This window comes from Penicillium hordei (genome assembly GCF_028827395.1).
Source record: "Penicillium hordei strain IBT 12815 chromosome Unknown utg000001l_segment0_segment0, whole genome shotgun sequence".
Classification (NCBI taxonomy): Eukaryota; Fungi; Ascomycota; class Eurotiomycetes; order Eurotiales; family Aspergillaceae; genus Penicillium; species Penicillium hordei.
Window position 1 is genome coordinate 359,744 of NW_026623142.1, and position 25,250 is coordinate 384,993.

The 25,250-nt window shown below is 42.3% G+C and overlaps 4 protein-coding genes across 4 annotated transcripts; 2 read left to right on the forward strand and 2 right to left on the reverse strand.

Moving 5' to 3' along the window:
• Nucleotides 1-10,864: 10,864 nt before the first annotated feature.
• Nucleotides 10,865-14,946, reverse strand: N7537_000127 (Poly(A) polymerase; the record flags this gene model as incomplete). The annotated part of the gene is made up of 13 exons (XM_056891185.1): nucleotides 10,865-10,918; nucleotides 11,055-11,172; nucleotides 11,226-11,340; nucleotides 11,390-12,011; nucleotides 12,061-12,272; nucleotides 12,329-12,703; nucleotides 12,767-12,915; nucleotides 12,976-13,258; nucleotides 13,730-13,809; nucleotides 13,878-14,025; nucleotides 14,082-14,161; nucleotides 14,250-14,745; nucleotides 14,802-14,946. 13 exons carry the CDS (start codon nucleotides 14,944-14,946, stop codon nucleotides 10,865-10,867), a joined length of 2,877 nt encoding a protein of 958 aa, XP_056756180.1.
• A 670-nt stretch (nucleotides 14,947-15,616) lies between these two features.
• Nucleotides 15,617-16,658, reverse strand: N7537_000128 (flavin reductase family protein; the record flags this gene model as incomplete). The annotated part of the gene is made up of 2 exons (XM_056891186.1): nucleotides 15,617-16,478; nucleotides 16,600-16,658. 2 exons carry the CDS (start codon nucleotides 16,656-16,658, stop codon nucleotides 15,617-15,619), a joined length of 921 nt encoding a protein of 306 aa, XP_056756181.1.
• Nucleotides 16,659-18,449: 1,791 nt separating this feature from the next.
• On the forward strand, nucleotides 18,450-21,760 carry N7537_000129 (Zn(II)2Cys6 transcription factor; the record flags this gene model as incomplete). The annotated part of the gene is made up of 4 exons (XM_056891187.1): nucleotides 18,450-18,565; nucleotides 18,641-18,690; nucleotides 18,750-20,987; nucleotides 21,048-21,760. The coding sequence occupies 4 exons, from the start codon at nucleotides 18,450-18,452 to the stop codon at nucleotides 21,758-21,760; spliced, it is 3,117 nt and encodes a 1,038-aa protein (XP_056756182.1).
• Nucleotides 21,761-22,288: 528 nt separating this feature from the next.
• On the forward strand, nucleotides 22,289-24,706 carry N7537_000130 (uncharacterized protein; the record flags this gene model as incomplete). Its single annotated transcript, XM_056891188.1, has 1 exon — nucleotides 22,289-24,706. The coding sequence occupies one exon, from the start codon at nucleotides 22,289-22,291 to the stop codon at nucleotides 24,704-24,706; it is 2,418 nt and encodes an 805-aa protein (XP_056756183.1).
• Nucleotides 24,707-25,250: the final 544 nt, after the last annotated feature.

Here is a 25,250-nt window from a genome sequence, read left to right on the forward strand (position 1 = left end):
TTAGTCTTATTATAGCTCGTTAGGGGTCCTACCCTTTCCGGCTTTAGCTAAGCCCGTCGTCTTACTTATTAAAGCGATATAGCTTAGTAAGCGGGTTAGTAGGCTCGCCTAAGCTTACTAACCCTATCCTTTTCCTTTAACCTTATAGTTTCTTTTAATATATCCTAGCTTACTATATTTATAGTAAGCCCTTATATCCTATATAGCCGATAGGTCTATAGCGTCGGGAAGCGGAGTAGTACGCCTATTCCTAATATAATGTACTAGACGGCTATATACGGTTACTTCCTATACGCTTTATTTAAGCTCTAGTAGGAGGTTAACCGCTTCTTCGACGTTAGTCTCGGGTCGGCCCTACTATCTAAACTACTCTATATAAAGGGTCGGGTTTAGTCCCGATACTAGTTATAGGATATATCCTCTTTCTAAAGGGCTTTCTAATAAGTTATAGGAGAGTTCTAGTAGGGCGGCGTAGTATATAGATAGAGAGTCGCTTTCTTATTACTTATATATATACTCGTATAAGCGATCTAACTCTACCGTTCTTAGTTCGAACTTAGTCCGAATCTAGGCTTTAAAGCCTTCCTATATAGTAATCCGTTCGCCGAGTCTTACGTCTACTTACTAATTAGCCGTTCTCTATTTTATATAGACGTCTCCGGCTAGTAAGCCCGAGGTAAAGGCTAATTTATACGCCTCGTCGTCGCTTCGGCCGCTTACTATTTAGCGGCGTAGGAAGTAGTCGTCGATATTATATAGCTAGTAGTTAGTAGCGTTACCTTTCTAGTTACCTTAGTACTTAGCCGGTTAGCCTAAGTCTTTTAGGCGGCCCGCGATCTCCGCTAGGTAAAGGCCGACTTTTAGCTTTATAGCCCTTAGGTTCTAAGCTAGCCCCGGGTCGAACGTTATCGATATAGTAACGATAGTCTTATATTATACGGCTATTATTTCTAGGCTATTAGTTACTTATTAGAAGATTACTAGCCTCTATAGCGGCTCTAGTAAGCGGTTAAAGGCCCTCTATATATTCGCTAGTAGGTAAGCCCTAAAGATTCTAGGCGTTATAGCCTAGTCCGTCGGCGGGGTCGTTGTTACGGACCTATCCGTCACCAATCAGAAGTGACCCACCAGGCACACCAATAGGCCATCGAGAGCTAACCAGGATATCTATCAGCAGATCACGTACAAGCTCACTAAGTAAGAGCATAATCCGCCCTAAGCGGATCCACCCCGCAGAGGATTTCCGATATATAGGTTACTCTACGTACTAGACAACCGCTACTTAGTATCACGTGATTATATAGGTAGTAGAAGGGTAGTAAGTAGATTAGTAGAATCCGCTAAGGCGATTCTACTATTCTACTATCTACTATTCTATATAGGAAGAACTTAGGGATATATAAGGATACTTATTTATATATCTAGTTTAGTTCTTCGTCTTTAATTATATATTATTACTTATATTTACCTTTTAGATTACTATAACTCTTTACTTAATTATAACTTAATAATACTTATAAGTAGACTAATACCCTAGTATAGATCTACTCGGCGCTCTACCTAGTATTAGTTCCTTAATCGCTTAAAAGGACTTAGGCTACTATAAGGCCCTACGCGGTATTAGCTTAGTTAAGATCTAATTATTAACGTTAGACTATTCGAGGAGTATTAAGGTAAGTATACCCTAAACCTATCTAACCTAACTATAACTAGTTAGCTAGTATATAATATATTAAAGACCGTCTCGAATTAAGTTTCGAGTTATAATAAGATAATATAGTTAATAACTCGACTACCGGTAGCGGTACTTCTACGCGAAGTAACGCGTCTAGTCCTTAATAGATAGCTAAGATAATCTAGTAACTATAGGAGTAGATCTTAACCCTAAAGAACTAATATCCGGTCTCTATAGTTAAGATTCTATAACCTAAGTTCTTTAATAGAATACGATCTAAGCTTCGATCGTTCCTTATATAACTAGATACGAACTAACGGGTTAACCGATCTAAGCTACCTATAGAAGCTAATAAGATTATTTATATATCGATCTTCCTCTAAGGACTAGCTTTCGATTAGTTCGAACTATTCTTACGCGAGTTTTAAAAGGAAATCGACTAAGAAGTCTAGAGCGACTTTACCTAGGAAATATTTAATAGCTACGATAAGTTTAAAGAACGAATTAAACTTATATTCGGTAATATCGATATAAAACGAACGGCTAAACGACGTCTTTAACGCCTATAATAGACTACCTCGGTTAGCGTATACGCCGCTAAGTTTTAATAAATTATCTTATACTTAAGCTAGGATAAGGACTACTTCGTTTTAGTCTTCGAAGACGGACTAAAAGAATACGTTAAGGATAAACTAGTACGCGATAATCGACTAGATACGCTAGATAAGATTATTAGTATCGTAGTTAAAATCGATAATCGAATCTACGATTATAAGACGTAACGTCGCGAAATAAGATAGTAAAGAATAGGTAGATAGCGACTACCTATTTAGTATCGCTAGAACGATAGGCGACCTAGGTAGTCTACGCTACGATTAGCGAGATATATAGACCTATATAGCCTAATACCGATAGACTTTAACGCGATATAAGAAGAATAAGATAAGCGTTAATAAAAGAATCTTTACTTTACCTATAGGAAACTAGGATACTATATAAAAAAATATAAATAGAAGAAACTATATAAGAAACGGTAATATATATAGGCGATATATAAAGTATTATAAGCGACCTAAGAGGGAAAAGCTACTATTAATATAGGTACTAGCGTTAAAGGAATAAGCGCTAGTTAGGAATACTAGGAGGAAATATACCCTAATAAGTAATAAGGCGATCTAGGAGGGTAGGTCGGGACCTTTATCGATAGCCTTAGATAGAAAAGGCGAGTCGCTATAGACCTAAGGGACGAACTCTTAGAAGATCTCTTAATAAGATAGACTAACCTAAGCCTAGAAGAGATAATAGCGGGTAACCTATATATTAAAGGGTTAGCCGACGAGCTAGAAATCGATTATCTAGAAATCGATTAGGATATAGTAGAAAGTTAAGGGTAGATATAATATATACCTTAGGTACTAATCTAGGACCTAATAGGACTTACGGCTAGGGAGGACCTTAGTTAGCGGTTATAAGACCCGCTAAGACTAGAGACTATAGATATAGGAATAAAGAAGTCCTAGGACCCTAAGTATCTTATAACTAATAATATAAGGCCTATAGAGATATAGAACCCGATCCCTAGAGCTAATAGCGATCTAGGAACGCTAGATATACTTCCTAGAATAGATTAAACTATCTTAGAGATACTAATAGAAAGCCCTATAAACTATTATAATAATAAAGAAGCTAAAAAGCTTATAAGATATCTCGAAGGAAAGATATAGTCTAGTAGACTAGACTAGTATCTTATTAACGCGATTAAGGAAGGCGACGACCTAGTAGGATACCCTTACGAAAATTCTACTTACGTATATAAAGAATATACGCGATACCTAAGATATAGTAAGATAGCTAGTATTATATACTACGACGAAACGTATACTATTTATAGGTTAGTAAAGTTAGATTATAGTATCGAACTAAAACTATTATAGTAGATAAAGAAGCTATAATAGATAAAAGAATACTAGGGAATTTAGTATAATAGACGCTAGATATATAATTATAAGGATCGACTAATAATATATCTAGCGGTAATACTATCGGGAATATATATTAAACTATATATAAACCTACTAATAGGAATAATATAGACTCTTATTAACTCGGGAGCTACTAATAACTTTATAAACCTAAGGTTTAAAGACGATTAGTAAGTTATAACTAAACCCCTACTATATATAATACCGGTTATAGGACTCGACGGAGAAGTACTTTCGGGAGGAGTTAGTAAGGAAATTATTATATTACCTATATCTATCTATAGGTACTTAGAATTAATATAGTTTAATATCTTAGAAACGGGAGACTACGATATTATTCTAGGTATTCTATAGCTTAGGAAGTATAATCTAAATATTAATTAGTAATCGGGACGAATTACCTTCGATAGGTATAAGTATATATAAGAATATAATAAGTATAAGATATATCGATAGAAGTCTACCTAATAAAATAAGCGTAGTAAATAGTCCCGAAGTAAGAGGACTAAAGTATTAGTTATAGGCGTCGCCCTAGATATTATAGAATAATTACTAGATATATCCGACTAAGAGTTAAAGGACTATATAATAATTAAATATAAAAAGCTATATATAACTAGCGATATACCTAGGATTCCGAGGGAATACTAGGAGTTTACGGATATTTTTATAATACTAGCTAATAGAGTATTACCGAAGTATAGATCTTTTAATTATAAAATTAATATAATAGAAGGTACTAAACTAACTTTTATACCTATCTATTAGCTATTATAAAAGGAGTCCGATATACTTAAAGAATATATTAAAGAAAATCTACTAAAAGAATATATCTAAATCTCGAAGTTAGAGGCTAGATACCCTATTATCTTTATACTAAAGAAGGACGGGAGTCTTCGACTTTATATAGATTACTAATATTTAAATTCGATTACTATTAAAGATCGATACCTACTATCTTTAATTAATAAGATATAAGATAGGATTAGATATACTAAGTACTTTTCGAAGTATAATATTACTAATACCTACTATCGTATTAGGATTAAGCTAGGCTATAAATAGAAAACGGTATTTAGAACTAAGTTCGGATATTATAAATATAAGATTATACCTTTCGGCCTTATAAACGTACTAGTAATATTCTAACGCTTTATCTTTAAAGCGATCGAGGAATATTTAGATATTTTTGTTATTATATATCTAGATAATATTTTAGTCTTCTTAGAAATACTCGAAGATTATATTAAATATAATAGACTTATATTATAGAAGCTAAAAGAAGTAGAAGTTACTTTTAAACTAAAGAAATACGAATTCTATATTTAGAAAACGACTTTCCTCGGATACTATATTATCCCTAAAGGACTAGGAATAGAAGAAGATAAGGTTAAAAGTATTATAGAATAGCCGATACCTAAAAATATAAAAGAAATATAACAATTTCTTAGTCTAGCTAATTATTACCGAAAGATTATCGATAGATACGCCGGAGTCGTATTAGGACTCTACTATTTTACTAAGAAAGATTAGAAATTTATATAGGATAAGGTAGTAGACAAATTATTTTAGGACCTTAAGAAACTCTTTAATAAAGGAATAATTATAGCTATATTTAGCTATAACCGACTAATTATTATAGAAACCGATATATTAGACTATACTCTAGGAGTAAGACTAATATAACTAGGAACTAATAATAAGTACCGACTAGTTATATTTTAGTTAAGGAAAATAGTTCTAGTAGAACTTAACTATAATATATACGATAAAGAACTATTAGCTATAATATTAGCGTTCTAAGTCTAGAGAGTATATCTAGAAGGAGCAAAGTATATAGTAATAGTTAAAACCGATTATAAGAACCTTATATTCTTTACTATAATAAAGAAGTTAATAAGATAATAAGCGCGATAGGCCGAAACCCTTATATAATACGATTTTAAAATCGAATACTATAAAAGAATAGAGAACGGATAAGCCGACGCTTTAAATAGATAACTAGATTATAAATTAGGAACTAAGGTAGTAGATCCTACTATACTAAGATAAAACTCTAATAGTACTATTTTATATAATAAGTAGCTACTAGCTATAACGATAGAAGTTAAGGATAACGACTTCTTATAGAAAATCAAAAATATATTAGAGGAGGATATAATTAATTAACTTATTAAGAAGGGTAGAAAACTTACTAAAAACGACTAAAGATTACTCTATATATATAGACTAATATATATCCTAAGTAAGCTAAGAGAAGAGGTTATATATCGATACTATAATAATATCTTATATAGATATATAAGAGTAGAAAAAACTATCGAATATATTACGCGAAATTACTATTTTCTAAATATATAGCGAAAGGTTCGATTCTATATTTACGTTTACGATACGTACTAAAGAAACAAATCTATACGATATATACCTTATAAAGAATTATAGTTATCTAAGATACTAACCTAACTATAAGAATAGATTATAATAGACTTTATTATAAAATTACTAATCTTAGATAGATACGATATAATTATAGTTATAGTCGATAGGCTTACTAAGTACGCCTATATAATTCCGACTATAGAGACTATCGATACTAATTAAATAGCGAATATTATACTTTAATATATAGTTATAAACTATAGGATACCGAGTAAGATTATATCGGATAGAGATAAGCTATTTATATCGAATATATAGAAGTCTTTTATAGACTAGATAGATATTAAGCTTAGACTCTCTACTATATACTACCTATAGACTAACGGTTAGATAGAAAGAGTAAATTAGATAGTAAAATAGTACCTATAATACTACGTAAATTACTAGTAAAATAACTAGGTAGGACTACTACTAATAGTATAGCTAGTATATAATAATATAGCGTACTCTACGACTAACGAAATACTATTCTTTACGAATTATAGATATAATCTAATAGTATTCGGAGAACTAATTAATAAAATAGCTATAGTAGAATTAGTAAGACTAAAGACTAGTAGACTAAGAAAGTTATATATATAACTAGCTAGAGATATTAACTTTATTAATCTATATATAAAGAAATATTATAATAATTACTATAGAGAGGGACCTAATCTTAAGAAGGGAGAAAAGGTTTACCTATTATAACGTAATATTAAAACTAAGCGACCTAGTAATAAATTAGACTACCTACGACTAAGACCGTTTAAGATTAAGGAAAAATTAGGACTAATAAATTATCGCTTAAAGCTACCCGAAAGTATATAAAAACTCTATATAGTATTTTATATCTTATTACTCGAACTAATACTAGATAACGCCGAAATTATAACTAATATAGAAATCGAGGAAACCGAAGACAAATATAAAGTCGAATAAATCCTATTAAATAAATAGTATAATAGTTAGTAATAACTCTTAGTTTAGTAGAAAGGGTATCCTACCTTAGAAAATATATAGGAACCTATCTAGAACCTAAGGGGCTACTACTAGCTCGTTTAATAGTATTACTAATAGGCGAAAAAGACCCCTATATAATAGAAAGCGAGGAGGGTATAAAACCGGATTTATCCTAGAAAGAAATAGAGAGATTAGCAATCTCCGCTAGTATCTAATTAAAGTTCGGATAATTAGTAATAGTAGTAAGCTACTTAAGATCGAGAGTAAAAGGAGAAGCCTACTCTAGGGATATTTACTTTTTATCGAGAATTTAAAGAAGTTTAGTATTATATTCTAATATTTTAAAATCTTTTTATTTTAAAAAGGATATTTATTTATATAACCGACGTTACCTAGATATTACTTCCTAGTATTATTTTTATTTATTTAATAATTTTTAATATAGCTCTATAAGATAAGCTTATAGTTTACTTAACTCGGGTTCTAATAAATCGAGTTTACTTTCGTTTATTTTAAGATCTAAAGAAAGTTTAGTTTCGATACGACGTAATAAATCCTATTCCCGACTAATATAAAAGTTACGCTTATATAAGCGACCCGCGCGAGTATATAAGATATATTTCGAATATTAATAAGAACGATCTATTAGATAAGTAATACCTACCGATTTATAATAATTATAAGAAATAAAGGTAGTAAAACTATTATCCTTAATATAAATCGCCTAATAATAATAAGTATTAAAAGAATTAGAGGGAAGTTTAGGAGTAAGTAAAGAAATAGAGTTAGCCTTTTATTTAGATATAATAAGAAAGTATTATTTTAAGGAAAAGAAATCTATTACCTACCTAAAGGGGGGGTACTATAGTTTTATAAGTCTTAGGGATAAAACTCCTAGGAAGAGGGGAGGTAATATTACGGACCTATCTATTACTAATTAGAAGTAACCTACTAGGTATATTAATAGGCTATCGAGAGCTAACTAAGATATCTATTAGTAGATTACGTATAAGCTTACTAAGTAAGAGTATAATCCGCCCTAAGCGGATCTACCCTATAGAGGATTTCCGATATATAGGTTACTCTACGTACTAGATAACCGCTACTTAGTATTACGTAATTATATAGGTAGTAGAAGGGTAGTAAGTAGATTAGTAGAATCCGCTAAGGCGATTCTACTATTCTACTATCTACTATTCTATATAGGAAGAACTTAGGGATATATAAGGACACTTATTTATATATCTAGTTTAGTTCTTCGTCTTTAATTATATATTATTACTTATATTTACCTTTTGGATTACTATAACTCTTTACTTGATTATAACTTAATAATACTTACGAGTAGACTAATACCCCGGTATAGATCTACTCGGCGCTCTACCTAGTATTAGTTCCTTAATCGCTCAAAAGGACTTAGGCTACTATAAGGCCCTACGCGGCATTAGCTTAGTTAAGATCCGATCATTAACGTTAGACCATTCGAGGAGTATTAAGGCAAGTATACCCTAAACCTATCTAACCTAACTGTGACTAGTTAGCTAGTGCGTAACAGTCGTCTCCGCTTATTAGAACTATTACTCTTCTTTAAAGGGTTAGTTCTCTATTATAATAAGTAGCTTTAATTTAGGGGTTCGGTAAGTTAGTACTTAGTTTTAGGAGCTACTTACCCTATTCTTTTCCTAACTACTTCTACTTCTTAGGGGCCCCTACTTCGCCCCTAAGGATACGGATCCTTAACCTCTCGTAGAGTTTTCTTAGTATACCTCTATCACTAAATCTTTAGTACCGGCTTAGTAAGAGGTCTACTATACTCTACTTCGTAGTCCCTAGATCGAAAATTCCTCGTAGTAGGGGCTTATTCGAAGCCCTTACCTACTACTTAGCTTCCTAGGTATACTTGTTAGTCCTAGGAACCGGCGAGGAAGCGTAGCTTCCTATAGGGATGCCACTACCTCCTCCTAGCTTACTATAGGAGGTAAGGCCTTAGTAAGATATACTACTAGATAAGATTCTATTAGGATCGTATGGTTTTTATTAGGTAGTAGTAATTACTAGCTAAATATAGAATGTATTACATCAGCGCCAAGCAAGGGCTTGGCCCAGAAAAACCCCTTAGTAATAGGCACTCGCTACCAATGACTTTGGCCGAGTGCCAAGAAGTAGTGTCCTGAGGCATCCAGCAAGTGGCTGCCTCGGGCACCGAGAGTAAGCAAACCCTGCAAACCTCTCGGGAGCACAGGATAGCCTTTTCGATATCACATGACCTAGGAAACCTAATATGGTATAAACTGTTTAGTTGAATACAAACTAAATCTCGGTCTTAAACATATTTTGCAAACTCCAAATATAATCAGCTCGCATAGCTCAGTTGGTAGAGCGCGTGACTAGTATTGTCTAGTCTATCACGAGGTCTGTCGTTCAAATCGGCATGTGAGCATTTTTTTGCCAATTATTTTTAGTTGGCCGCTTGTCATCTCTTTTTTCATGTCTATTCATTTATATTTCTGGGGGTGTATACCACGGGGTAAAAGACGAATTGTACGAGAGAATTTTTTCTATGTATAACTAGGGATGTACACAGTCAAACCTCAGGTTGTTGGAAAAGGTCGTCTGCTTTCGGTCCCTGTCAAATGAAGAAAGGTTCATAACCTCGTGGACATTGAGGATAATGGATGAGGTATGTTTCCTCGGTGGCAAGCCTTCGAGGATTGTTGTGGGTCGATTTACAAACCTCAATGTTAGACCATTCAACTATTAATTTGTTAACTTTGAGGTATTTGTGGGCCTACAGGAATAAAAGGAAGAACTAGGGAGTCATGATATGAATTCTAGGAAAATTGGTGCGAAGCGACGCCAAGGGAGGACACGGATGTTAAATATATATGCCGTTAAACACTTCAACCGAGCAAAGCAAGATGCTCACAACCCGAGCGATAGACCAAGATAACTACAATGTATACGTAGGTGTGTAGAAATACCAAGTGCACTGAGGAGAGGAGAGCTAACTGTAGTGGAACTACTGACAGAAATCTGTAGTACGACAATGCATGGTATCTCTATATTAATAATACACAAGGTGGAGTCGCATGGTGAATGGACTTTTTCGTGCAGTACTTGGAGGTATTGTTTCGGGGCGGGGTTAGTGCAGTTAGTCTGAGCTAATATGCAATGTGAGGTAGATGCCCATTACAGTGTTGCAGTTACTAACTATATAATAGCGATACGCATGTTGGTCAAAGCTAGAAGGAAGACAAACAACTAAGAGCAATGTTACTGGGATGTAATCAGAAAGGCAATTTGTGGATTATGTGTAGCCCACATACTGTGGGACACGTCCTTGCATTCAACTATCTGAACTATCTTCAAGGTGGCGAATGAATATGCCCACCTGGGCAGAGGGAAGCCGCCTGTTCCACTGACAACAAAATACTACACCAACCAGATAGACGAGATAATGGATAAATCCGACCCATATACATATGTGCCGTGAGAAGTAGGCCCAGTAAGATGTAAACTGCCAAAGGGCGGGGAAAAAAAAGGTGTCTAGTCTAGCTGTTGGGCAAGCAACGCAAAAGACGAAAGACAAAAGACGAAGAGAAGAACGAACCAACCTTGTGCTCCGAGAGCACGGGACGTTCACTGTAGAGAAGGGTAACGCTCGAAGATGGCGAGGAGTTAGATGTTTGGTTGGTAAAAGGTAGAACTGCAAACTGCATTATTAGGTCAGAGACCACAAGCAATTTGAGGTTCTGGTATCAATATCATATTGGGGACCAGCCCCGGCGGGATGGAGGGAGCGAAGGAGAGAGGAGGGAGTCGTTCAGGCGGGAGTTGCGGAGGTAACTTGGCGTTTCGCGACTCCTTCGGTTGAACTCTGGGGATGGAAGTTGGTATTAGTTATTCTTGGTTGTCGAAATCCTGGGGGTTTGATTCGCACGACGTTGGATCACGGGTTCCACGGTTGATGTTTTGCCAGGTTAGGCCGATCTCACTCGTTTCGGGACACTTACGTCCAACTCGCCAATGCTGCGTTTCTGGCCGGCTGTCTCTGACCGTTTGGTAACTTTCTTCTTTGGCCGAGATGCCCGGGTCTCACCGGGCTGGAAGACATCGTCGGGCAAATCAAAGCTAGAGGGCTTTAGATGAAATCCACACAAGTCGCAGACAGAGGAGGAACTTACTTGCGAACATGGGTGACGGCCAACTCCATGACTTCTTCCAGGTATCCTGGCCATGAGGTGCAAGTCGACTTGAAGATCTGCGAGTCGGTTGATATATCTAGAGATCGAGATTGGCCTTAAAAAAAAGTTAGAGAGGTGTCATATAGAGAGAGTGGTGCGATTACCTGGCTCCAGAGGTTTCAGCTCCAGGCCGATGTAATAAGTCGTCGTGTAGACAGTCTGGCCATCGTTATCGACTGTACCCTCGACCTTGCCCTCAGCCGGCCCTGGTACTTCTGCATTTTCGAGGGTGTTCTGGACTGCGGCTTGGTGAGCAGCATCCTTAGTCTCATCGGTCATCGCGGTCTTTGTGCCTTTAGCCTGATGTTGTGTAGATCCATTCTTGACTGCTTCCATTTCTTGCTCATTCTTGATGAGGTGAATCCTTTCAAATCCTTTGGGGAATGGGTGGGCTACCGCAACAATTGCCTTTCGATCTAAAGCGCCAACAAGGTGACGCAGCTTCGATTCCACAAGACCTGACCACACGGACTCGGCCTCCTTGGTCTTGCTCGAAGCGGTGATACTCAGGTAGTACTTATAGTCGTGGGTGAAGAATGTGTGGCGCGCAAATAGATCCTGCCATGAAAGCTGCTTCATGAAGATCTTGTCTACCATGTCGCCACCTCGCTGTAGCTCCCTGAGAATAACAGCCTTGGTAGACAGACTGATGTTGTGGGTGGCGCACATGGAGGGGTACGCAGGAGTGATGATGGGCATAAGGTGGAATCGATCACCATGGTAAATCTGATAATTCTTAGCCCACATCGTCAGCGAAGCAGTGGGTTTTGCTTACCTTTGGGTTCCAGACTTTTATCTGAAGGGGTCCATCCTCGATCTGTTTCAATAAGACAGGCTGAGGCCAATTCCACTTGTTCATAATTCTGAAAAACTTTCCCACAATCACAGAGCCAGTTGCTTGCGGGTATAGTTGACAAACCCGAGCTACCAGCATAGCCCACGCAACACCACCAGGGAATCCGACAATGTTCGAGTAGATTGCTCGTCCTATACAGATAATTAGAAAATTTGGATGGTGATAAATAAGTGTAATTGACACCTACGCTGGGCCCAGAGTTTGATTGCACGCAATGCAAGGCGGAATGTCTTTTGTTGGGGGACGAGCTCCAGTATTTCATCTGTGACACGAGTTCCATTTAGCGATCGCACCTCTCGTTCATCCAGTCCTCTGAGGTAATCATTGTTCTTCAAATCCAGGTTCATCGGGATAGCAGGAACGACAAGACGGGCAAAGATCAGATCGATACTGATTCCACACAGCTCAAGCTTGATAATTGGAACAAACGCATCGGGCACAGGAGTCATCTTTTCAATGGCTCCTTCGGAAGCCATTCTTTGGAGGATAGGGGGGAATTCAGCGAAGAAATCATCGATCAGGACATGTTTAGGTCCAACGACTAGGGTATCGATATCGGAGCCTGCAAGCCATCATTGTCAATACGGGCATGAGACCTTGGGTCCATACATAGATGAACACTGACCTGGTCCGTATACACCCAGTCTATAACTTCCATACGTGAAGATTTTACCACCAGAAGCCTCAACAGCAGCAGGTGAAAGACCCTTCTTGCGACTGACGACTTGAACAAATTCCACTGTGACGCGCTGAAGTAACTGGAGAACTTGTTTTCTATTCCGCGATTATCAGTTTTGGGGTTCTGGCGCTTGTTTTGTTGAAATGCGAACACACCTCCGTTCCGTTTCAGTCGGTAGCTCGAAGTTGTTCTGGGCCTTGAGCTCGGCAATAAGATCGTCGTTCGCCGAAATCTCATCCTTGGTAGGCAGGACGGTCGAGATCGGGGGTGTAACACCCCATTGTCGGACAGGTGGCGTAGCCATTGTGGGGAGGAAGCCGAGATGGTAATATTCGAGATATAGTCTCTCAAGCCGTGTGAAGATAGGGATTAGATAACGAGAGCAGAGTTGTCGACGAGCTTCCGAGGCAAGCAGCTCAGGAAGAAAATTAGGTGCTGCTGGGTAAGTGAAAACAATCGATGAAAAACAAATACAATTCCTGAGCGAAACGGGAAGTAAAGACAGAAACAGGAAGAGAAATCGAATCGAAGAAGGAAGTTGGTCGCCGCGCAAGGTTCATCGGCGCTTCCAGGGCCAGGGCAGGTGCTTACTCAGCATCACATGATCACTATCTATCTACCTTTTTTTGGCGACGACGAGCTAACATTACGATTGTAACGTCAACTCATTTATGACCCAAATCATATTAGAACGCTACATTATCATATTTTGTGACTTTGTTAGTTAGCCGAGTGTGCTTTTGATCTTCTCGGTCAGAGATTGACCCCATCACCTTTGTTGTCTGCAAAAAAATGAGAGAGCTTATTATCAAGCCATTTAACATCCTCCATACTATCGCCTGGACCTCCTGCCCAATCTATCGCCTATTTAGCTTCATTATTACTTGAAATTTGGAATGGTATACTTACGACCCCAGATCGAAGGGAAGATATCCAGTGTTCCAATACCTGGCTTCATACACGAAACCTCGTACTCCGAGTCTTCAGGCCTAATGTGATTTAATTCTCAGGTTAGTCTCAATTTACATCAAAGATAGAACGGATGATTTCAACTTACGGAAAGTAAAGATCGGTTTTTGACGGCAGAACCAACGCTTTTGCTTTGATGGATGCCATCGCCTTCTCAAAGTCCCCATTGTATGGCTCTTGCTGCGAGACATCACCAATTTGCCAGGTTTGGAGCAAGACTAGCAGATTTTCGGGTTCTTTAAGGTATTTGTCAGTTTTCTGATACAATTGGTTCATTGGGATCCAACTGCACCTTTGGAACAAGCCCATTTCTCCCAGAAGTTGCCCATGAAGTCTTCAAGTCCCTTGAAACCCAGCGCGGTTTCATACAACCTGTCTCGATAAAAAGATTGACTAAATCCCCTATTATCAATGTATCAGATAGGCAATAAAAGACAAAGCTCAACACGAAATTTCTTACCATCCAGCATACACACGGCCCAATGCCTTGAGGCCAATATCCTTCTCTTCAGCTGTCCAAACATGCGCCTCTGCCGCCTCTCTATTGAGACCAATCTCTCCCGATCCCGCAGATCGGCTCTTCTTCACTGCAATTAAGGAGCTTTTGACTCCCTCAAGGAAGACCTGATTGTGCAATGAAGTTTTCGCGGCCGTACAAAAGGGGACCACAATATCCATGAATTCAGGATACTGCGTTGCCCACTGGAAGGCTTGGGCCCCTCCCATAGACCAACCAATAACGGCGCGCAAATGTGTGATGCCCATGTGTTTGGTAACGAGCTCATGCTGCGCCCGCACATTGTCGTAAAATGACACTTTTGGGAATGGCCCGGGACTAGGCTGGTTGGATGGAGAGGAGGACTGTCCATTTCCGAACAGGGCTGGAACTATGATGAAGAAATTGTTCGGGTTCAGGAGCTTGTCATCTCCGATCAACCAGAAGTTGTCGGAAAGAGCTAAAGAGAGTATTAGAGAAGTACTGGAGAGAATATAGGATCATATCTAGATATACCTCCAGAAAACCAAGTTGGATAGACGATTGCAGGAGATTTGGGATCGCCGAATGTCTTGTATGCGATATAAGCATCCTCGATTTTTTGCCCGCTCTGGAGCTCCCAGTCTCCAAGCTTGAAAGTTTCGTATTGCTCCAGTGACATTATTGCGCTTTTTTTTGACTACAGAAAAGAAGATGAAAGGGGGTTGTACTTTGATAAATGGGCGTCCTCCGATTTATAGTTCTACAGTTGGAGACACTTATCAACCCCGCTTTGCCCTCCACACGAGATACGGCTTGAGTCGGAGCTGCTTATCCTCCGTCAATCTGATATCTACAAGTGTAAAATATCTCACCAAAGAGCCTTTAAACCTTCGGCGATATATCTAGTAAGAATCTCGGAGAGCCTCTGAGATTCAATCTAAATTTACTTAGGTAATTTCCTAGCCGTGGAGCTAGGTAAACCCATGCCGAAGAAATGAATGGGTCCGGGCTGGTGTTTCTAACCCGTCGGGGTCGCGCCGGGCATGTCAATAGCCCAGGAGTGCGGTAGAATTCCTTGCCCAGATACGCAGCTAGATGTCAAAATATGTCGTACAATAGTCGGCCGATCATGCGGCCTTGTTACGTCTTTTTGGTAGCATTTTGTAGCTAGAGTATAGGTGATAATGACGGCTTAAAATATGCAAAACGAGATCTCCATTTATAACCAGTGCCATATGCTTTCCAGATTGTGCATCAACCAAAGTTATAAAAGCTTATTTGATTTCAGAATCTATATACTTTCCTTCAAAATCCTCAATGACAAAGTTCTATCAGATGAAATCAGAGCCCTAATATTGCGGTCTAGGGATCTCTATCGCTTCCGTGGTTCGACCGTACGAGATACCACCCAGGCGACTGATAGGCTTAAGGACCTTCAAATCGACGACATTTCTTTCCTCGTTGATAGCATCATCCCTAACCCAGAAACGAACACCCTCAATGATAGCAAGCACACCAGATTTCTTACCGGGGGTGACACGACTCTCAAACTCCTTCAACTCAACAAGCTTGCCCTCAATAGAAAGAATGGACTCCTTGACACGGGCAGGCTTCACAATAGAGGTAGGTGCCTGGTGCAGCCCCGAAGTCTCCCACTCGGAGACACCATAAGGCGCATTGATAGCAGTAGAATTGGCCGCTTCAATGAAATGTTCCGAGATAATGTTGATCACACACTCCCCAGTCTCGTTCAGGTTCTTCAATGAATCCTTGGCTCTCTCCATCGACCCAGCAAAGCCAACTGTGAACAACGGCGGGTCATGGTTGATGACCTGTGCGTAGCTGAACGGGGCGAGGTTTGTAGTTTTGCCATCTGCAGACTGGGTACTGACGAGTGCGATCGGTCGTGGGACCATTCCCGAAATCAGAAACTTATAGTTTGAGGCCACAGGCCGGCCCTCCTCGTTGGGGTCGATCTCGACGTGGTCTTTCTCCAGGCTCTCGCCGTTGTCATTTGCGCCATCGCCTTCCTTCCATGTGGGGTTCGGAGACTTGGTGTATGTGATCTCGGCACCGCGGCGAAAATCTGGCCGCGAGGCTTGGGTTTTCTCGAATTCAGGGTCGACTTTTAACATTGTGCAGGTGTGGCTGAAGAGTCGGGTGGGGTGATTGGGTTGGAATAGTGCGCGGGTTGTTGCGAGGCGATTAGCACTTGAGATTATAAATCAGCTGTGCTGTTCAGTTGTGCATGTGGGCTGCCCCGCGTAGCGTGTGGGTGACGAGAGGGTCACCTCCCTCATGCTCGCTAGAAAATGAGGGCAGTGAAACTTACTAAGGTTGAAGCAATGAGGGCCGACCAGTATTTCGGTAGACAAATCTAAGTAGATACATGGAGATGATGGAGGCAGTTCTTTCATTTCATGATATCCTTATCGCATTTACTATCTCTAATACAAGCTTCGGTTGCAGTTTAATGCCACGGATGAATTTGCTGGGATTATGTATTACCACGCACATTCCGCTTTATACTATAGAAGGTGCGTGGATATACTTCATCTACCGACTATCGGGCCGACTCCGGGGATATCCCCGGGAATATCCCCGGGGAACAATTGCCTTGGAGAGATCAAACCGAGTCACGTCATAGAGCTTCCTCTAATCCCCCCATTTGTAATAATAATAACAAGGATATTTGGCCACGTTTGAGGCCTTGTCACGTCTTTTAGTAGTCTTCTTATTAGCCTTTTAATTATGTTTCTAGTAGTCTTTTGTTTAGACATTTCCCCCTTATCCGTGATCTAGCTAGAGTAGCTAGAGTATAGGCGGGCATACGGCTTAAAATGTGCAAGACGACTTTTCCATGTAAACCAGTGATAAAACCTCTGCTCAGTGAGCCCTAACAGCTTATCGTGAAGTTGGTATAGATCAATAAAATTTGAAAACACTAATAGTGGACATATAAATCTCAAGGTTGTTTCCCTCGGGACATACAAGAACAAAGACCATAGAACGAAAGTATGTACATGTAGTTCTTTTTGCTGCTCTAGTTTTACCAGGATTTTCAGAAACTTCGAAAACAGCGCTCACCTAGGCAAGAATGACCGATAGATTTAAACCAGATGGCAAAGAGTAAAAAAAAGATATCACGAATGGCCGGCTAAAAGCACCGTCCACCTGACCTTCTGGAAAATGCCCATGTGGGGGGCCCTTTTAGTAAATACATACTACATACATAGGTATGCATACTGTATGTAACTATTTTAGAATCTTTTGGGGAGCGATTTCCCCAAAGAGGGAAACCCAAGCCCTCGAGAATAAGCTTAAATATACCGAGGTAGCAACTAAAGGTTCCATTTTGGATTCCCACGAGAATATATACAGGTAGTTTGAGAAAATATATGTATTAAACATGATTCTTTATTTGATATGCCATGAAAACGTGGGGGAGTGAAATACGGGCCCAAACCCACTCCACTCTCCCCATTAAAGCTCCATATGCCCCAAAGTCTGGACTCCAGATACTCGGAGTTGATGCGACGAATCTCAATGCTTTTGATGATATCCTAAATTCTTATTCTACATAATTTTTTTTACTGGGCTTAATTAGTTGTATTTTAATTGTATATTCCTTTTATTCTTTACGTATGTAATTCTACTTCAAAAAGTAAAGGGATTACAAGTATATGATATATAAAACACAAGGATCGCCCTAGACATCCCATGACCCGATTGTCCCGAACGGGGATGGCGTGGCCCTGTTTCCGGCGTAGCGGTCAAGGGAGGAGGGGACCGACTCCGATGTTTTCGATCAAAACATTACCTTACACAAATACATCGTGAGATTTCCAAAAGGGTACGGAAATGTAAAATGTGCCCTGGGAGTGGCGTAGTACAAGCGAGGGCAATCACGAGGGCTGACTCCCCTCTTCCCCAACTTTTCTCCCTTGAACACTTCACACATACCACTTTTTGATCCCTTATTGGCCTTGAATATTGACCCCCCGTTTATTTCCCTCCTGATGAAGTTTTCGCTATCGCGCACCTTCCATACTCCATCTCTCCGATCCTCCTCCTCCCTGAACCTTAGAATTCGAGATCCGCGCCGAGAACCCACCGACTCGGTGAAGCTAGAAGTGTGCAAGTGCCCAATGGGTCGAGGTCACGGATAATTATTGGCTCGCCATGAGCCCCCCTTCTCCAAAGAAGAAGAATGGCGGCAATCCTTCTGCTCCTAGACAAATCCGCTTTGTCGCAACCGACGGGCAGCCCCAAACCAAGCGGCGCCGTGTTAATGCCGCGTATGTGGATCCGGGGACTCCATTGAATATAATTTCGTTCGTCAAGACGCTGACGTCACATTTGGTTTGATATAGTTGTTTAACATGTCGCCGGCGCAAGATTCGATGTTCCGGTGAACAACCAGGTAGGATGTGCAGAATCTCTCGTTTGTGGATACATTGCTGATGGAACATACGAGGGAAGTGTGTAAGACTTGTTCCGACTACAAGCATGTCTGTCTCGGATACACCGAATCGACCGCGCACCTGCGAACGCAGTCAGACTCCGCATCTCGAGCGCCGCCGCGCTTTTTGGCCCCGAACGAATTGACAGGCCAGCACGTTTCCCGGGCAATCGAAAGCAGCTCCCCCGAACCAGTGCCCACAACGATACCCAAGGCCTCCGCAGATAAGTCAAGCAAAACGAAAGCGTCCGGGTCGAAGGATATCCCTTCTGCTGGGGGTACTCCTTCACTCGCGAACAAGGAATTGGATATACAAGCTGTTGGGGACAGTCCAGCGAGTGGTCGTACCTCTGTGAGCTCAGGAAGTCGCACGCATGTCCCATATTTTCGATACTTCGGCCCTACCGCGATTGTACCGGGGTTTAAACAAATGGTCGTGCAGGTTCGAGGTTCTCGCAAGAGTAACCCGTCCACATCCTCAGACTCTCCCTCACCTCTTCGGAGCCCTAAACCGTCCGATATACCCACAAGACCCCTGGCCACTGTCGCAGATAATCGGGACAGTCGCGATGCGAATATCCCATTTTATGACCGAGATGATGCGCTTCCAGTTTCGAATCTTGTATCCCATTTGTGTGAACTCTTCTTTGCCCACCTGGGCTGCAGCTTCCCTTTCATACAACGAGAGAGATTTCTCCAGGACCTGAAAGAGAAAAGAGTTGACACCATGTTGGTAGATGCAGTGTGTTCGCTGGCTGCGAGATTCTCAATACACCCGTCACTTGGCCCTCCACAGGCTCCTCCAATCGATCGCTTGCAGCCGCCACCCGACGACAAAAAGTGGGATCGTGGTCTGCCTTTCGGCCATCGGGCGATGAGCGCTCTCGTGGATTCACTGCCATGCCCGACTCTATCTGCCGTCCAAGCCTGCTTATTACTCGCTTATGAACAATTCGGATCGAATCATGATAGTGGACTTTGGATGTACCTTGGAATATCCATTCGCATGGCACAGGACCTTGGACTGCAGAAGTTCCAAGGCCTCAAACATAATTATGGCAAGACCGGTGTCATGCCGAGTGAAGTGATGACAGGTCACGCTGGGAAACTAAGAGAGGAACAGTATGATGATCTCGATATACATCTAACACCCAAGACTATCCCACATCCTTTGGCTGAGGAACGTGCCCGGGAGCGCGAACGGGTAGACTCATTCTGGAGTATCTTTTTTCTAGACCGAGTCATCTCTTCGGGTACCGGGAGACCAGTAACACTACGCGATGAGGATATCGAACTCTGCTTCCCTCTTCAGTCTGAATCCCAGCTACCAAATGGGTGGCCCGCGCCTTTCCCACCGCTTATTCGGATCATTCATCTGTACGGCCGGGTGACCGACCTTATTAATGGCATTCAGGATGTCAAGCTCGTCACACCTGACACGTTGAAGATGCTAGCTGGGATGGAAAGCGATCTGACCGGTATCTATCAACGCTTGTCCCCAAGACTTCATTTCAACGCAGCCAATTTTCAAGCCTATGTCAAAGCCAAGGAGGGAACAAATTTCATTCTTCTCCATTTCTGGTTTCATACTCTCATCGTTCTCCTTCACCAACCGACGTTGTTGAACTCATTTGGTGGATCAATCCAACATCTCTACCCGAATAGTCGTGAGCTGTCGATGTCATCTGCCAAAACCATCGCGGATATCTTATCCTTCTCTGAGCTTGTTGATGGTAAGAGCTTCATTGGAAATCCTTTTACGAGCCAGCCGATGTACATTGCGGCGTGCGCATTCCTCATGGAAAGTGCTTACTACGCGTCTCCATCCTCGGGGGCTGGGTCAAACCCACCTCAGCCATTGTTGGCGAACCAATCCAGTGGGTTCGTGATGCCGACTATGGAAACCTCAAATGGAACAGAACGGAAGTCCACAGCGAAGCATATACTGCTTGCCTCTGCGGCGAAAGAGAATTATCAGCGGTGTTACAAGGCCTTGAAAGCCCTCAATACATATTGGGAAGGCACTGGGTATATTTTGACAGTGCTGGATCAGAAGGCCAAGGGGATTGTTGATCCCCTCCTTTACGCTGTAGAAGATATGGAAAATACCGGTATAACTCCAGGGCAACCTCTTGGGCCAGGAGCTTGGCGTGCGGGCAAAGCACCGGCGGAGTCTGGTTTTGATACAGAAAGAGCAGCCGGGGTCGCGGATATCTCATCTGATGGGAAATGGTCACCGCACATTGATCCAAGTCAAGGTTTGTCAAGTCCGTCAATATCCCTGATAAACATACCACTAACATATCACGCCTCAACAGCTATCGGATGGGCACTTACAGGAGCAACAAATTCTTCACAGCCCAACCTGAGTCTACTCTATCAGATGTCCGCCACTGAGGCTGAGTCTCCGCCCAATAAACCAACATACTCGTCGCAGTACAGCCACAGCTATCCAGTCTTACCAACAAACACCGAAGGGCCAAGCTCTACATATCCACACTCTATTGCACCAACTAGGGCGCACGAAGAAATGACACCTTCACTCACGGCAGCAAACGCTAAATACCCTAGTGTTCAACCCAGGACAATTAGCACCGACCCCTCTTATTACATGGGCATGCATTCAACGTATCCCGAATCAAACACGCGAACAACACGCCCCGTACAGACAGCACAATCTACTTTCCCTGGGCTGTTATCCTCCGGGCTACCAACGTCACATATCGATACCCAGCCTTCCGCCTATAATTACTCGATACCTCAAACGACAGCCGAGAATCAAAACAGAAGCCAAATGGGGTCTGTTGACCCAGGTGCTGATTTCCAGCCGACCATGGATGATGCCAGTGGGACGATGATCGGGAGCCATGAGGTTGATATGAACTCCATCCACCACCAAGACTCTTTCCCATTCGTTAACGGCGAGATACTCCCGTGGCTGGAATACCTCCCTCAAGATGTCCTGAGTTTCTTCGGAGACCATCAAAATTATCCACTTATGAGCCCTGACGATGTGTCACAGCCTCCGTAATGTTTGATGTTCCATTCTTCTTATGTACATATTTATGTCTTTTGGGCAGGTTGCATTTGCCTGTGTTCCAGCAGCCTGCTTATGCTTCCGTTTATATATTTCGGCCCAAGATAAAACTAGATCGCCTGCTTTTGGTTGTATATGTTCAAACCGGTATGTTTGATTTGGGGGTTAAGTGCAGCCATTTTCAATAGACTCAAAAACAAGACTTTCCTTTTCAGTACTGATTTCTCTGATATTCCACTGGAAGATATAGACGCTAAGACAGGTTTCACGTTCAATATCTCGTACGATGTACTCGAGGATATAGTGTGGCTTGATGATCGACAATGTCAGTTGGTTGCCCGGAACAACGGGGGCGGTGAGCCACCGTCAACACACGTTGAGTTGTCTTGGATTCCACGTTGACACGAAGGGACGAGGTATGTGGAATTTGGTTTTACCAAGTCCCTAGCCCTTTGTATTCTTACGGAAAACACTCGGAACTCTCAGAACCCAGCCTCCCAGCAGCCATCGCATGAGAATCCCATGGCGCAGTTAAATGACGATAGTCAACAAGACGTCAATTGCACAGAGATCCTAAGCCCACAACCATTTGTCCCTCAGGGCAAAGGCTTCCTCGTATCCTCCCTCGAGTCCAGTAACGAGACTTATTCCGCCGACAATGCCCAAATGTCCTCCACCCAAGATCATGAATACAACTCTTCCTCTTCGTCCACCCGCCATTCAACAAGCGACGTCTTCGGCCGTGAAATGGACGATGAACTTGACCAACTGAAATCCAGAGCATCGAGTCGCTCATCGCTATCCTCAATCCCAGCATCCGTTCTCATCCACCCAGTCGACAGAATGAAACAAATGCCAGATATGGACATCCACGAAAAGATAACCGGATACAGAATAGAAGAGTCCGAAGCTAGCTTCGGCGACTTTAATGATATCCCCGCCAATATCCGCACTATCCGTCAGCGCGAAGCCGCCTTCCGAAAACCCAGTTCCGTCAGGGCCATGCAGATGCATACAGAAGACGAAGCCGATGATGACGAGTATCTGACTCCCCCGCGCCGACGGCAGGGCCTCCGCTCACGATCACCTGGTCCCTCACCACTGAAACGATCACCGTATTACTCGCCCAATGCATCGAAACAACCAAAGCCCAGGAAGGAGGCTCCTCTCGTGCTGCTGCATTGCAGCCTGCTCCCGCCGTCCATCCCAGTACCTGGAGCATCGGACCCCAGAAACCAGGATATTCTAGAAGATGAGCTACCGGCGGAATACTGGAAGCGCTGGCGGCGACTGCAGGACCGGGTTGGATCGGGCGTGTTGCGCGATCGGGGCGTGTTGATCTCACACCCGGAGGATCTATACGACATGTTAGAGGAGCGGTTGTTGGAGAGTCTTGAGCTGCAACGACCACGTCTGCAGAACGGGCACTTCGTGGGTCGGGAGGACCACAGCTCTGGCTCTGGCTCTGAGGGCGATTTCTCGGATATCGGAGAGAGCGAGACGGACGGCGAGCAGGGTGATGAGTGTCCCGATTGTGGAACCCATGTGCGACACGGAGATAGTAACCGCAAATGGGAGATTCGGGTGTTTGCCGCGAACGGGCTAATGCGCGCTGGGGCGTGGGCTGCTGCGTGGCGAGATATGGAGAAGGTTGATGTAGAGGTTGGGCTTTGGTTGCCTTCTGATGTGCGCCGCGGTCTGGAAAGGAGGCTTGCAGAGGAGCAGATGGCGGTTGTCGAGCACGCCCAGAGTCAGATTCCGCCGATGCAGATGCAAATGCAGATATCGCCGCATGTTGATGGTGGGCAGCAGGTCCCACCGGAGATTCTGCAGTCGCCTAGGCAGAGCCATGCTCGGATGATCAGTGATGTGGGGTCTTTCAAGTCTGATGAGGTGACTTTCAGGCAGGCTTTGCCTGAAGCGGTAGCTCGGGTCGACCATGCGCCTGAGCTTAGACATGAGAAGAAGGAACACGAGGTTGCTCTTTCGACTCTCTTCGTTAATTATATCCGTGTTCTGGCGGCCGATAGGCGCAATATTGCCCTACTCCTTCTCAGTGTCCTCGTGGCTTTCCTTGCTATCGGTTCTCGCCAGCAACAAATCCCGCTATACTCCGATCTTGGTTCTTTTTCGCAGCAGTCCCCGGATATGCCGAGTATCAGCGTGTCTCCATCTTTGTCTCCTTCTGCCTCTCTTGCGAGCGATCCACTGATCATGAGCTCAGTTGGCTCTTCGCCGAATTCTGAATTTGTGGCTGCAAGTGAGAGTGAGGTGACTCCAATGTCTGAGATGGTGAATTCTGCGTCTCTAACTGTTGACTCTCCTGATTCCCGTGCTGAGCCTACACACCCTGTGGAGCCTACAGAGACCACAGCACCACCCCAGCTGCTGGAGAATTCTCAGACTCAACCGGAAGAAACAGCAGATTCCTCTTCAGCTGCTGCCCCCATTGAATCTCCCGTTGCACCTTTGGAACCCGCGGAGCCTATGGAGACTACGCAGTCTCAGCCTGAGGACAACACGGATACTGCTTTGGATAACACTGTGGACTCTCCTGTTGTGAATCCAGAGTCCTCTCGTTCTCCTACTTACTCTGCCGAGTCTTCTACTTTGTCGGATGTGCCTGCCGAGACCACACTACCTCAATCTGAGGACAACGCACATGACTCTTTCGACGAGACTGTGGACTTCCCTGCTGCGTCTGCGGAGCCCCCTTCTTCCTCAGACACGTGTGCAAACAGCGAGCAGCCCCAACTTGATAGCGAGGAAGAAGTACTTTTGGACGACACTGTTGAATCTCTCACTATGCCCGCAGAGTCTTCTTCCTCCACAGACTCCATCGAGTCTCCTTCTCTGTTGGATGTGGCTATGGAGACTGCACGGCCTGATACTCGAGTTGAAAAAGAAGACCGAAGCGAAGAACATGAACAAACAGATTGATGCTGGGAAAGTAGACCTTCCTTCCCCAACCTTACGACCATGACTGGAACGATATCAGGCGAAATGTTTGGGATTTTTATGACTTTTACAATGTTCCGGTCCATTTTTGGCGTCTTTTGATCATTTAGCCATAGCCCCTCGTTAGTTAAGATTTATGATTATGTCTATGTTAGCGACCCTCATCTGCTTTTCCACTTTCATAAACTGTTGTATGTACAATGCAATATTGTATTGACCTGAAACAATGCCAAGCCCCTAGACTTTGATATCTCCACTTTGCCCCCAGGTCCTCCCGCTCGCTTAGTGATCGACCTCCAATAGATTAGATATTGGACAGATATTGGATAACTATCGGATCCGCTAGATTATGCATGAACAGTACCTAAGGGTAGATACAATGTGGTTCTTACATATATAGCCTGTGTCTACGTCTATCAAGCCTTGAAAGCGATCTGTGCTCAAGACAATGCGGGGTAACCTAATTGTCATTGAGACTGAAGACTACGTTGTTATGTCGCGCACATTGTAGACCAGGAACCAAAAA